Source organism: Emys orbicularis, chromosome 2, assembly GCF_028017835.1.
Source record: "Emys orbicularis isolate rEmyOrb1 chromosome 2, rEmyOrb1.hap1, whole genome shotgun sequence".
Classification (NCBI taxonomy): domain Eukaryota; kingdom Metazoa; phylum Chordata; order Testudines; family Emydidae; genus Emys; species Emys orbicularis.
In genome coordinates, this window is record NC_088684.1 from 35,781,364 (window position 1) to 35,795,137 (window position 13,774).

General features: G+C 44.7%; 1 protein-coding gene across 1 annotated transcript in view; it reads left to right on the forward strand.

The window, feature by feature from the left end:
- The window catches only part of LRP12 (LDL receptor related protein 12), a 110,063-nt gene that overhangs the window by 75,133 nt on the left and 21,156 nt on the right, over nt 1-13,774 (forward strand). The window contains exon 5 of the mRNA XM_065398825.1: nt 12,351-13,452. Within this exon, the coding sequence (XP_065254897.1) occupies nt 12,351-13,452 (1,102 nt within the window). The remainder of the gene's footprint in view (nt 1-12,350; nt 13,453-13,774) is intronic.

Here is a 13,774-nt window from a genome sequence, read left to right on the forward strand (position 1 = left end):
TGAAGAAAGGCTTCACTCATTCAATGTGAAAAGAGCATTCACTTTCTACCTAGAGTGTACTAAATCATTCCAGAGTTTTATGCAGCTGTTTGTCACAGTTGTGGACAGAGTTAAGGACAATACAGTTTCTTTCTAGAGAATGTTCTGGATCTCTTACTCCATTCATTTATGCTACCAACTAACTAACACGACCCTAGCAGCTAGAGTACTGGTGCATTCCAATAGAGCACCAGCAGCTTCTGCAGCTTTCCTGGTTTGAGTACCAATTGCAGACATTTGTAAAACAGCAAATTGGTCTTCAGCCAACACCTTCACTTCTCATTACGCTATTAACTGGCAGTTCAGAGACGTTGCCAGCTTCAGACAGGTGGTTTTACAATCGCTGTTCAGATAGACTCCAAACCCCCCTCTGTAGCTATATAGTTGAGTTACCTACAGTGGATGACATGTGCCATCACTCAAAGAAGAAATGGTTACCTATCTTACAGTAACTGTAGTTCATTAAGATATGTTGCACATATCCATTCCATGACTCGCCAGCCTTCCCCTCTCTATCAGAGTATGTCCAGTACAAAGGAACTGGGGGGGAGAGAGTCAGCGGGTGGATCCGCCCTCTTATACCAGCATGCAGTGGCACGTGGCAACACAGGGCTCTCATGCTGTCCCTACAGGTACCACTGAGGGGAAAAAACATTCTGACATCTGTGCACAAGGCATATGCACACCTAGAGTGGAATGGATGTGTGCAACACATCTCTAAGAACAACAGTTATAGAAAGGTGGGTAACTGTTTCTTATACATTTGTCTGCTAGACCGAAGAGCCCTGTTATAGCTCCTCTCTCTTATATTCCTTGGTTCATGTCAGCTATTCCATTGTGCTACTCCCCTCTCAGTTCTGCCTGTGTATCATAGAATCATAGACCCATAGAGTTGGAAGGGGCTGTAAGGGTCATCTATTGTAGCCCCTGACCAAGATGCAGGATTTGTTGTCTGGACCATCCAAGACAGATGGCTATCCAACCTTTTTTTTTTTTTTTTTTTTTTTAAACCTCCAGTGAAGGAGATTCCATGACCTCCCTTGGCAGTTTGTTCCATTGTCCTACTGCTCTTCCTGTTAGGAATTTTTTTCCTAAAATTTAATCTAAATCTGCTATGCTGTAGTTTTACCCATTGTCTCTTGTCCTGCCCTCTGTGGCAAGAGAGAATTTTTCTCCATCTTTTTTTATGGCAGTCTTTCAAGTATTTGCAGACCACTATCATGTCTCCCCCTTAATTGCCTCTTTTCCAGTCTAAACTCATATGGCTTGCATTCCATCCCTTTGATCATCTTTGTCGCTCGCCTCTGGATCCTTTCCAGTTTCTCTACATCCTTTCTATACATTGGTGTCCAAAATTGGACACAGGACTCCAGCTGAGGTCTAACCAGTGCCAAATACAGCAGTATTATCATCTCCCATGACTTGCATGCTATGCCGTTGTTAATGAAACCCAAATTGCATTTCGTTTTTTGCAACAGCATTGCATTGTTGACTCGTGTTGAGGTTGTGATCCATCACACCTCCCAGATCCTTCTCAGCAGTACTGCTGCCAAGCCAGTTTTCCCCCATTCTGTATTTGTGCATTTGGTTTTTCTTCCCTGAGTGTAGCGCCTTATATGTCTTTGAATTTAATTTTGTTGTCTATAGCCCAGCTCTCCATTTTGTCAAGATCCCTTTGAATTTTATCTCTATTCTCCAAAGTGTTGGCATCCTCCTCCCCCAGCTTTGTCTCGTTTGCAAATATGATCAGTATGTTCTCTATTCCTACCTCCAGGTAATTAATAAAGATGTTAAGTAACACCGGACCCAGAACATATCCCTGTGAAACCGCACTTCAGACCTCCCTCCAATCTGACATCATTTCATTAATAGGTACTCTTTGTTTGCGATTGTTTAACCAATTATGTATCCGCTTAATGGTAGTTCTACCAAGCCTGCATATCTCCAACTTCTGACAGTCCCACACGACATTTTCATAAGCTTTGCTAAAATCCAGGTATATTATGTCCATCACATTTCCCCTATCCACCAAACTAGTTACCTTGTCAAAGAAGGAAATCAAGCTGGTTTGGCATGATTTGTTCCTAGTAAATCCATGTATGGCTTACTAGACTCTTTGAATCCCCTGGGAACTCTGCTGTCCTTCTGTTCACTCATTCTGGTTTGTCTGCTCTAGCTCTGGCTGTTATACTTGACTCTGCACCACCCAAACCCTTTCTAAGCTCACTCAAACATCCATTTTCATTACAGCTTCCAGTAGCATTAAAACACACAATAGTATAAAACATGAATCGCCAGTGAGCATTTTACTTGGCTGGCAGCCTCAATAACTAAAAATTATCAAATATAAGCTGCTTGTCTTCACTGTCAACACCCTTCACTGCCTAACTCCCACCCTACCTATCTTCTCTCATCATATCGAGATGTTGTCTCTGGCCTATGGTTGGCCCATGATACAAGCTTCTGTTGCCCACTTGTTAAATTTCCAAACAAGCGTCTTCATTCATTCTCCCATGCTGCCCTTCACATTTGGGAAATGCTTCTGCTAAACATCCACAAATCTACCTTATCGTCCTTCAGATCCCTCCTTAAAACTCTTCTTTGCTGTGATTCCACTACTTCCCTAGGAACAGGTAACCTAGGTGAGATTGTGGAAATCCATTCACTGAAGGTTTTTAAGAATAGGTTAGACAGACACCTGTTGGGGATGGTCTTGGTTTATTTAATCCTGTCTCAGTGCAAAGGAATGGACACTAGATGACCTCTTAGGGTTCCTTCTAGCTCTACGTTTCTATGATTCTATGCCTACAAAAAACTGTTTGGCTGTGGATGCACTGATGCCACTGTCTGTCATGCTGCCTAATATTGTCTCATTGTTTCCTTGTACTCCCTTGTTTGTATCCATCTGTTGTCTCTTATCCTATATTTAGATTGTAAGCTCTTTGGGGCTGGGACTGTCTTTTTGTTCTGTTTATACAGCACCTAGGACAGTGGGTCCTGGTCTATCTCTAGGTGCTATGTTAATACAAAAATTTTTTAAAAGGGTTAAATGCTCTTGTATTTAAAGTTATCCAATGGTGAATGTGGTGCTGTATGTTAGGTCTGGGGTCGCCAACTTTTCAGAAGTGGTGTGCCGAGTCTTCATTCATTCACTCTGATTTAAGGTTTCGCGTGCCAGTAATACATTTTAACATTTTTAGAAGGTCTCTTTCTATCAGTCTATAATATATAACTAAACTATTGTTGTATGTAAAGTAAATAAGGTTTTTAAAACGTTTAAGAAGCTTCATTTAAAATTAAATTAAAATGTGGAGCCCCCCGGACCAGTGGCCAGGACCCGGGCAGTGTAAGTGCCACTGAAAATCAGCTCGCGTGCCGCCTTCGGCACACGTGCCATAGGTTCCCTACCCCTGTGTTAGGTTAACATGCCAAACCAATAACAAGGTCTGTGTCCCGAGGAGCTTGATTTAAAGACACAAGTATAACAGTCCTTAGCCATAATGCTTTGTGGAACAGGTAGGTAATTAGAATTATTGTTGTTCTTTTAAGGAATAGCAAGAAACTTTTTCATCCAAATGGGTAACTTTTTCCAGAAAGTTTAAAAGCATGTGAAAGTAAGAGCTTAGATGTAAATCACTTTTGCCTTCATTATTATGGTGTTGCTTTTAATTCTTGCCTCTTTCAACACCAGTAACCCTCAGAAACTGTCTTCTGTCTCGTTGATCAACCAACCCTTTTCCATTTATGTAATCAGAATACTGAGGATTTCTAAAAAATTTCTTTACTTATTACTAAAGAAAACGATGTTTGCAATCTTGCAATATGATCAGTGCAGGCCCAACAGTTCATCCACATGGATCCAATTGCAGGACCAGGGCCTATATATATTTTTTTAACACAAATGCCTACAGTATTTTTAGTAATTCTGTAAAGAGCAACTTTCCTAAAATGATGATATTGTGTTAATCCAAATCTTTAGTCACATGGCCTTCATTAGGTTCTTTGGGAATTTATCTCAAATTCTCAAACAAACACACCTTGGTAACTCCAAACTGTAGGTGTGCCATAATGCTTGGGGGTGTATAGAGACAGCAAGCTGCTAATTTGCAGTTGAGTTTATATTTATTGTCAGTGAAAAGGCTTTTAAAAAAAAAAAAAAAGACAAGCCAATCTGTTCATTTAGTTAAATATTTTGACGTGCTAATAAACGGTATTTTATCAGTGAAACAAGGCAATGTCACTAATAACAAATCTGGTTTTCCTTTAGTTGCTGCCCTAACAAGATCAGCATTTTCTAAAGTGCAATCACTCACTGATTTCTTATCCCTTCTGTGCCCTGCTCTTGCTACATGTCTATCTGTTTGTCAGTTAAACCCAGTGAGCACTGCCAAAGAGTGCTTATCACTTGTTTGCTTTTTATTTTTCTGTGTATTTTTTTTAAAAAGCCTTTAGATTTTAAAATGCCAGAGGTGCTGTGTCATCCTTTAACTCAGTTCCTTTCCTTTTTAATTGCTTAGATGATAAACTTAATATTTAATTGATCTTTTGCAGGATAGTATTAGATGTTTAGGTTGAAGTTGAGGAACAGAGAAGTGACTTGGCCCACGGTCACTCAGCAGGTCATTAGTGGAGCTGGAAATACAACCTACATCTCCTGAGTCATAGTCCTGTGCCCTAACCATTGGAGAATACAGCCGCTTTATTGCTTTCTTTTAAATACCTTGTGTCTACTAATACTGTTTAAAGCTCTGTTCATCAAGCTAAGTTCCTGAGGATGTGCTCTACAAAGTCCATCCGTCATACAACTTTTAAACAGTACCTGGGAGCTTTATAAATACGGGTCATAAGAACGGCCATGCTGGGTCAGACCAAAGGTCCATCCAGCCCAGTATCCTGTCTACCAACAGTGACCAATGCCAGGTACCCCAGAGGGAGTGAACCTAACAGGTAATGATCAAGTGATCTCTCTCCTGCCATCCATCTCCACCCTCTGTCAAACAGAGGCTAGGAACACCATTCCTTTCCCATCCTGGCTAATAGCCATTAATGGACTTAACCTCCATGAATTTATCTAGTTCTCTTTTAAACCCTGTTATAGTCCTAGCCTTCACAACATCCTCAGGCAAGGAGTTCCACAGGTTGTGTGAAGAAGAAATTCCTTTTATTTGTTTTAAACCTGCTGCCCATTAATTTCATTTGGTGGCCCCTAGTTCTTCTATTATAGGTACAAGTAAATAACTTTTCCTTATTCACTTTCTCCATACCACTCATGATTTTATATACCTCTATCATATCCCCCCTTAGTCTCCTCTTTTCCAAGCTGAAAAGTCCTAGCCTCTTTAATCTCTCCTCATATGGGACCTGTTCCAAACCCCTAATCATTTTAGTTGCCCTTCTCTGAACATTTTCTAATGCCAGCATATCTTTTTTGAGATGAGGAGACCACATCTGTACGCAGTATTCAGGATGTGGGCGTACCATAGATTTATATAAGGGCAATAAGATATTCTCCGTTTTATTGTCAATCCCTTTTTTAATGATTCCTAACATCCTATTTGCTTTTTTGACTGCCGCTGCACACTGCGTGGACATCTTCAGAGAACTGTTCACGATGACTCCAAGATCTCTTTCCTGATTAGTTGTAGCTAAATTAGCCCCCATCATATTGTATGTATAGTTGGGGTTATTTTTACCAATGTGCATTACTTTACATTTATCCACATTAAATTTCATTTGCCATTTTGTTGCCCAATCACTTAGTTTTGTGAGATCTTTTTGAAGTTCTTCACAGTCTGCTTTGGTCTTAACTATCTTTAGCAGTTTAGTATCATCTGCAAACTTTGCCACCTCACTGTTTACCCCTTTCTCCAGATCATTTATGAATAAGTTGAATAGGATTGGTCCTAGGACTGACCTTTGAGGAACACCACTAGTTACCCCTCTACATTCTGAAAATTTACCATTTATTCCTACCCTTTGTTCCTTGTCTTTTAACCAGTTCTCAGTCCATGAAAGGATCTTCCCTCTTATCCCATGACAACTTAATTTACATTAGAGCTTTTGGTGAGGGACCTTGTCAAAGGCTTTCTGGAAATCTAAGGATATGTCTACACTACGAGGGTAGTTCGATTTCTCTTAAATCGAATTTGTGGAATCGATATTGAAAAGTCGAACGTGTGTGTCCACACTAAGGACAGTAATTCGACTTTGTGAGTCCACACTAACGGGGAAAGTGTCGACATTGGAAGCGGTGCACTGTGGGCAGCTATCCCACAGTCCCCGCTGCCCATTGGAATTCTGGGTCGAGCCGCCAATGCCTTCTGGGTAAAAAAAAAAAGGGTAGAGGGTGCTTTTGGGTAATTGTCGTCATCCGTCCGTCACTACCGCCCTCGCTCCCTCCCTGAAAGCGCCGGCGGGAAATCAGTTCGCGCACTTTTCTGGTCAGTGACAGCGCGGACGCCACAGCCCTGCGAGCATGGATCCCGCTGCGACCATCGCTGCAGTTGTGGCTGTTGTCAACGCCTCGCAGCTTATCATCCACCTTTCCCAGAGGCAGATGCAGATAAACCAGGCGAGGAGGCTACGGCACCGCGGTGAGGGCCTGAAGTCTGAGAGTGGCACAGACCTGTCACAAAGCACGGGACCCAGCGCCGAGGACATCACGGTGACAATGGGTCATGTGGATGTTGTGGAACGGCGATTCTGGGCACGGGAAACAAGCACGGACTGGTGGGACCGCATAGTGCTGCAGGTCTGGGATGAATCCCTGTGGCTGCGAAACTTTCGCATGCGGAAGGGGACTTTCATGGAACTTTGTGAGTTGCTGTCCCCTGCCCTGAAGCGCAATGACACCCAGATGCGAGCAGCCCTGACTGTCCAGAAGCGAGTGGCCATAGCCCTCTGGAAGCTTGCAACGCCGGACAGCTACCGGTCTGTCGCGAACCAGTTTGGCGTGGGCAAATCTACCGTGGGGGTTGTTGTGATGCAAGTAGCCAACGCAATCGTTAAGGTACTGCTCTCAAAGGTAGTGACCCTGGGAAACGTGGAGGTCATCATAGATGGCTTCGCCGCGATGGGATTCCCAAACTGCGGTGGGGCTATAGATGGAACTCACATCCCTATCCTGGGACCGGACCACCAGGCCAGCCAGTACATTAACAGAAAGGGATACTTTTCAATGGTGCTGCAAGCACTGGTGGACCATCGGGGACGTTTTACAAACATCAACATCGGATGGCCGGGCAAGGTTCATGACGCTCGCGTCTTCAGGAACTCTGGTCTGTTTAGACGGCTGCAGGAAGGTATTTACTTCCCGGACCACAAAATAACTCTTGGGGATGTGGAGATGCCTACAGTGATCCTTGGGGACCCAGCCTACTCGCTAATGCCCTGGCTCATGAAGCCCTACACTGGAGCCCTAGACACTGAAAAAGAACTGTTCAACTACCGGCTGAGCAAGTGCAGAATGGTGGTGGAGTATGCTTTTGGCCGTCTCAAGGGGAGATGGAGAAGCTTACTGACTCGCTGTGATCTCAGCGAAACCAATATCCCCATTGTTATAGCAGCTTGCTGTGTGCTCCACAATCTGTGTGAGAGCAAGGGGGAGACCTTTATGGCGGGGTGGGAGGTTGAGGCAAATAGCCTGGCATCTGATTACGCCCAGCCAGACAGCCGGGCGATTAGAAGAGCCCAGCGGGACGCGCTGTGCATCCGGGAGGCTTTGAAAGCTAGGTTCCACAGTGAGCAGGGTAACCAGTGACTTTTAAGTTTCTGTACAGAGAAGCTGAACCTGCAACCGTTTCTTTACCCAGTTAATGTTGACTATCCTCTCTAGTTACAGATCCCCTCCACCCCCTTCCAAAAAAATAAAATCAGTTTTATTTTGTTAATGAACACCGTTGTCTTTAGTACTGTTTTCGCGGGAATGTTTGAAACCTGGGACGCAGACTGTGGTGGGGAGCGGGTGTAGTGTACTGATGCAAATGATCCTTCTAAACTCCAGGAATGACAGGATTCGCAGTGGCAGACTGGTTGTTTCAACGGCGCCTGCCAGCCCTCCTGAGCGGTACTTTGTGTATGTGGGGGCTATGTGAGTTTATGGCAGGGGGAGGAGGGTTACAGATCCCCTGCTGCGTGGCTCTGTGATCCAGGACAAGGACCGCTGCATAAGATTTGTAACTGCCCTCCCCCGCAACAAGGTCACAGAACATGAAAACCACCTCCCAGACTGACCAGGGTAACTAGTCACTGCACTGTGTATGTGCCCTGCTGCTGGACCTGCCCCCGCCTCTGTACCCTGCTAAAGGTGACTGTCCTGTCCAATTACCAAGCCCCTTCCCCCCCTTCAGACAGACTCTCCCTCAAAAGAACATGACTGAAACAGTAATGAACAGAAACGTATTTTTTATTAACAACCACACATGAAACTGGGGGGTGAAACTGGGACGGGGGCTTGGGTGAGGCGGGCAGGAAAGGACTTTTCACATTTTGTGGAATGACAGCCTTCTGGTGCTTGAGCAGTCTGCAGGGGTGGAGTGAGAGTTTTCACGGACTCTGCCGCCCCTCCTTCTTTGGACTTTGGGCGAGGGGGGTATGGGACTTGGTGGCGGGGGAGTGCGGTTACTGATAGACTGTAGTGGGGCTCTGTCCTCCTGCCTCCGTTCCTGCAGAACATCAACAAGGCGCCGGAGCGTGTCCGTTTGCTCCCTCAGAAGTCCAAGCAGCGTTTGAGTCGCCTGCTGGTCTTCCTGCCGCCACCTCTCCTCACGTTCCATGTGTGTCCGGTGCATTTGGGACAAATTCTCCCTCCAATGGTTCTGCTGTGCTGCCTGGGCTCGGGAGCAGTCCATTAGTTCTGAGAACATGTCCTCTCGCGTCTTCTTCTTCCTCCGCCTAATGTGCGCTAGCCTCTGGGAGTGTGATGCCAGGCTGGGTTGGGAGACAGTCACAGATGTGGCTGTGGGAATGAGAAAAAGGTAGTGAATTCCTCCGAAAGATAAATGTAGTTGTGAACAAAGAACATAGTCTTTCTCTGTGAACAAGACCATGCACCGCACCTATCACATGCGCACTCAGGACAAGGTCGAATTTTCGGACCTCGCCTTCAGTGCCTGGGGTTTTGCACTGCAGATCTGGGAAGCGTGGCAGGACACCGTAATCTCTGTAGCAGGCAAAGATGGTAAGCCGTAGACTTGTGGCTGCTTAAAACTTTAGTACCACTGGCCTCCTTTCACATTGAAAGCAATGCCAGTCTCTGCTGCCAGCAATCGGCCAAGCATGAACTCTGGCCCTGTCCCACCCCCTCGCGGATGTCCCAGGGAAAGATCCCTGTATGCTGCCCCTCTCCCGCATCCACCGCGTGGCTGCAAACCAGCGGTTACAGTTCATGTAAAGGAACTTGCAAGCAGTCCCAATACTAACAGTCCCCTACCTAATTCAAAGCAGGTCATCATGAGCGACATAACTATCATGAGGATCTCGGACACCGAGAAGGAAAGGATGCTTCGAGAAAGCCTGCAAAGACCAGGGCCCTATGCCGCCATGCTGTGCAAGGCAATGATACCGGAGTACTTGCTTGTCTCCTGGCGCGGGAACGTCTCCTACTTCGGAGGACCCAATAAGGCCGCTCTCCCCAGGAACCTGATGAACAGGCTTTCCCATTACCTGCAGGAGAGCTTCGTTGAGATGTCAGTGGAGGATTATTGCTCTATCCCCGGACATATAGACCGGATTTTCATATAGCTGCAGTGGCAGGGACTAAAGAGTGGAGCAGCTTGGGCAGCAGAATCATGCACAACCGGACACTGTTTGATTTTTTTTAAATAGTTGGAACTGATTACTTAAGCGCCCAGGGTAAAGAAATCATGAAGCACACATTGTTCTTATTCTTAATATTCCAGTTTTGTAAAAAATAAATGTTTAGATGTTTAAAGCACTTACCGCTTGATCCTTCCCCTGAATCTGTGTCCGGGTTACATGCTGGGGAGGGTTGGTAGGGGATCTCTGTAAGGGTGATGAAGAGCTCCTGGCTGTCGGGGAAATCAGCTTGGTAAGCGCTGTCGACTGCCTCGTCCTCCTCATCTCCTTCCTCATCTTCCCCGTCCGCTAACATGTCCGAGGAACCGGCCGTGGACAATATCCCATCCTCAGAGTCCACGGTCAGTGGTGGGGTAGTGGTGGCGGCCGCACCAAGGATGGAATGCAGTGCCTCGTAGAAACGGGATGTGTGGGGCTGGGATCCGGAGCGTCCGTTTGCCTCTTTGGTCTTCTGGTAGCCTTGTCTCAGCTCCTTGATTTTCACGCGGCACTGCGTTGCATCCCGGCTGTATCCTCTCTCTGCCATGGCTTTAGAGATCTTCTCATAGATCTTTGCGTTCCGTCTTTTGGAGCGCAGCTCGGAAAGCACGGACTCATCGCCCCACACAGCGATCAGATCCAAGACTTCCCGATCAGTCCATGCTGGGGCCCTCTTTCTATTCTGGGATTGCACGGCCATCTCTGCTGGAGAGCTCTGCATCGTTGCCAGTGCTGCTGAGCTCGCCACGCTGTCCAAACAGGAAATGAGATTCAAACTGCCCAGACAGGAAAAGGAATTCAAATTTTCCCGGGGCTTTTCCTGTGTGGCTGGTCAGAGCATCCGAGCTCGGACTGCTGTCCAGAGCGTCAACAGAGTGGTGCACTGTGGGATAGCTCCCGGAGCTATTAGCGTCGATTTCCATCCACACCAAGCCTAATTCGATATGGCCATGTCGAATTTAGCGCTACTCCCCTCGTTGGGGAGGAGTACAGAAGTCGAATTTAAGAGACCTCTATGTCGAACTAAATAGCCTCGTGGTGTGGACGGGTGCAGGGTTAATTCGATGTAACGGTGCTAAATTCGACATAAACGCCTAGTGTAGACCAGGCCTAAGTACACTAGTCCACTGGATCCCCCATTGTCCACATGTTTGTTGACCCTTTCAAAGAACTCTAATGGATTAGTAAGACATGATTTCCTTTTACAGAAACCAAGTTGACTTTTGCCCAACAATTTATATTCTTCCATGTGTCTGACAATTTTATTCTTTACTATCGTTTCAACTAATTTGCCCGGTACTGACGTTAGACTTATCGGTCTGTAATTGCCGGAATCACCTCTAGAGCCCTTTTTAAATATTGGTGTTACATTAGCTATCTTCCAGTCATTGGGTACAGAAGCTGATTTAAAGGACAGGTTACAAACCATATTAATAGTTCCGTGATTTCACATTTGAGTTCTTTCAGATCCAACTAACGTAGCATATAACATGGTTTGGCAAAAACTTTTTTTTTAAAACCTGTTCACATTTATTTAAACATGGTTCTAATGTTTTTGTCCCAACCTGATTGCAGAACCAGATTATAAGTATTCTCAAACCATGCTTTACAGCGGAGTATAGGTGGAGTCTTAATAAATTAATCCTTGATGAGAAGTGCTATTGCAACTACAAGATGGCTCTGGAAGACAGTAGTGGCCAATACAGTGTGTGGCTCTCAGGATAGGGCTTAATACTGAATACAGTACTAAATACCTTGATGCTGGTTTTAGTATCTCCCAAGGCTATCAAGATCTAGGCATACCTGTCAGGTATCAGGCCCACCCCCTGCTATCTCCAGCTTCCTGGCTATATATTTTTGTTTTCTGTTCTGCCTGCCTGCTGCTGGGCTCTGCTCTCCTATCTGTTTGAGGGTAGGCAGGAGAAAAGTAGGAGCAGCCAAAGAGAGTGGTCTTCCTCTTGGTACTGTGCGGGGGGTTGATGAGAGGTATAATGGCTCCTAGCTCCTCCTCCTTCCTGTGGATTCCTGGTTGCAGAGAAGGAGCTGGGAAGCATGCAACATGCTGTGAAGGGGAGTGGAGCCTGCTGCTCTAGTGAAAAAGAGCCTGTTTCCTAAGAGTTACTGGGGCATGACAATCTTGTGGTTTGGGTGGGAGGGGGAATTGATTTTTATCTAACCCTTGTTATCTAATCATTTTGGGTATCTTTGTGCAGACAAGGGGGGGCAGATTTTCTATTGTTGTAAATTGTCATGGCTCTGTTGACTTCAGTGGAGCTATGTTGATTTACAGAAGCTGAGAATCCAGTTCAAGCTGTCATATTGGCAGAATTTGCTGTTTAAAATACTGTATTATATTTGGATGTATTTGGGGTTGCAATGATTTACGGAGACCTAAATAGATATAAGGTACTCTGTAACCATACGATATTTATAATTAATATGCAATGAGGACCAGAAAGTACTGGAGTCTAATAGAAGTTACCTATATTTACAAATCGTTAAATGTGTGTTTTCAGGAAAATCTGATGAACCAAGATGTGATTGTAACCAGTTTCATTGTGCTAATGGAAAATGCATTCCAGAAACTTGGAAATGTAATAACATGGATGAATGTGGAGACAACTCTGATGAAGAAATCTGTGCCATAGCTAATCCTCCAACAGCTTCTTCCTTTCAACCTTGTGCTTACAACCAGTTTCAATGTCTTTCTCGCTTCACCAAAGTTTACACCTGCCTTCCAGAATCTTTAAAATGTGATGGAAACATTGATTGTCTTGATTTAGGAGATGAAGTAGACTGTGATGTGCCAACATGCGGGCAATGGTTAAAATATTTTTATGGTACTTTCAATTCTCCCAATTACCCAGACTTTTATCCTCCTGGAAGCAACTGCACCTGGCTAATAGACACTGGTGATCATCGCAAAGTAATTTTGCGCTTCACTGACTTTAAACTTGATGGTGCTGGTTATGGAGACTATGTCAAAATATATGATGGATTAGAGGAAAATCCACGCAAGCTTTTGCGTGTGTTAACTGCATTTGACTCTCATGCACCCCTTACAGTTGTTTCTTCTTCTGGGCAGATAAGAGTGCATTTTTGTGCTGACAAAGTAAATGCCGCAAGAGGATTTAATGCTACATATCAAGTAGATGGCTTCTGTTTGCCATGGGAAATTCCATGTGGTGGGAACTGGGGTTGCTACACAGAGCAACAGCGCTGTGACGGCTATTGGCATTGCCCAAATGGAAGGGATGAAACCAATTGCAGCATGTGCCAAAAAGAAGAGTTTCCCTGCTCCCGAAATGGTGTTTGCTATCCTCGTTCAGATCGCTGCAACTATCAGAATCATTGCCCTAATGGTTCAGATGAGAAGAATTGCTTCTTTTGCCAACCTGGAAATTTTCACTGTAAAAATAATCGCTGTGTATTTGAGAGCTGGGTATGTGATTCTCAAGATGACTGTGGTGATGGTAGTGATGAAGAGAATTGCCCGGTCATTGTACCCACTAGAGTAATAACAGCAGCTGTCATTGGGAGCCTTATCTGTGGATTGCTGCTTGTCATTGCACTGGGATGTACTTGTAAGCTGTACTCACTGAGGATGTTTGAACGAAGGTAAGTAGCACGTGTTCCCAAAGCTAAGATAAAGTATTGTAATTATATAATTTACACAGTAAACAATTTAACATAAGCGTATATCAATAAGAATGGTCTTATTAGTATTGTGTAACTTCTAAAAGTATTCTTCCCTCTCTATATTTTTGAAATTCTTATTGGCAGTGATGGTGGGGATGACGGGAAAGAATAATTTTGATCACTTGCCTGTGGGCAGCTAAAACGTCCAATTTAGTTGTCCAACAGGAAAAAAAATGAAAAGGTGCTAATTTTCAGCCTGTGGTCTCATTCGGAAGTAAATTAAAATTAAATATTGTTGCCA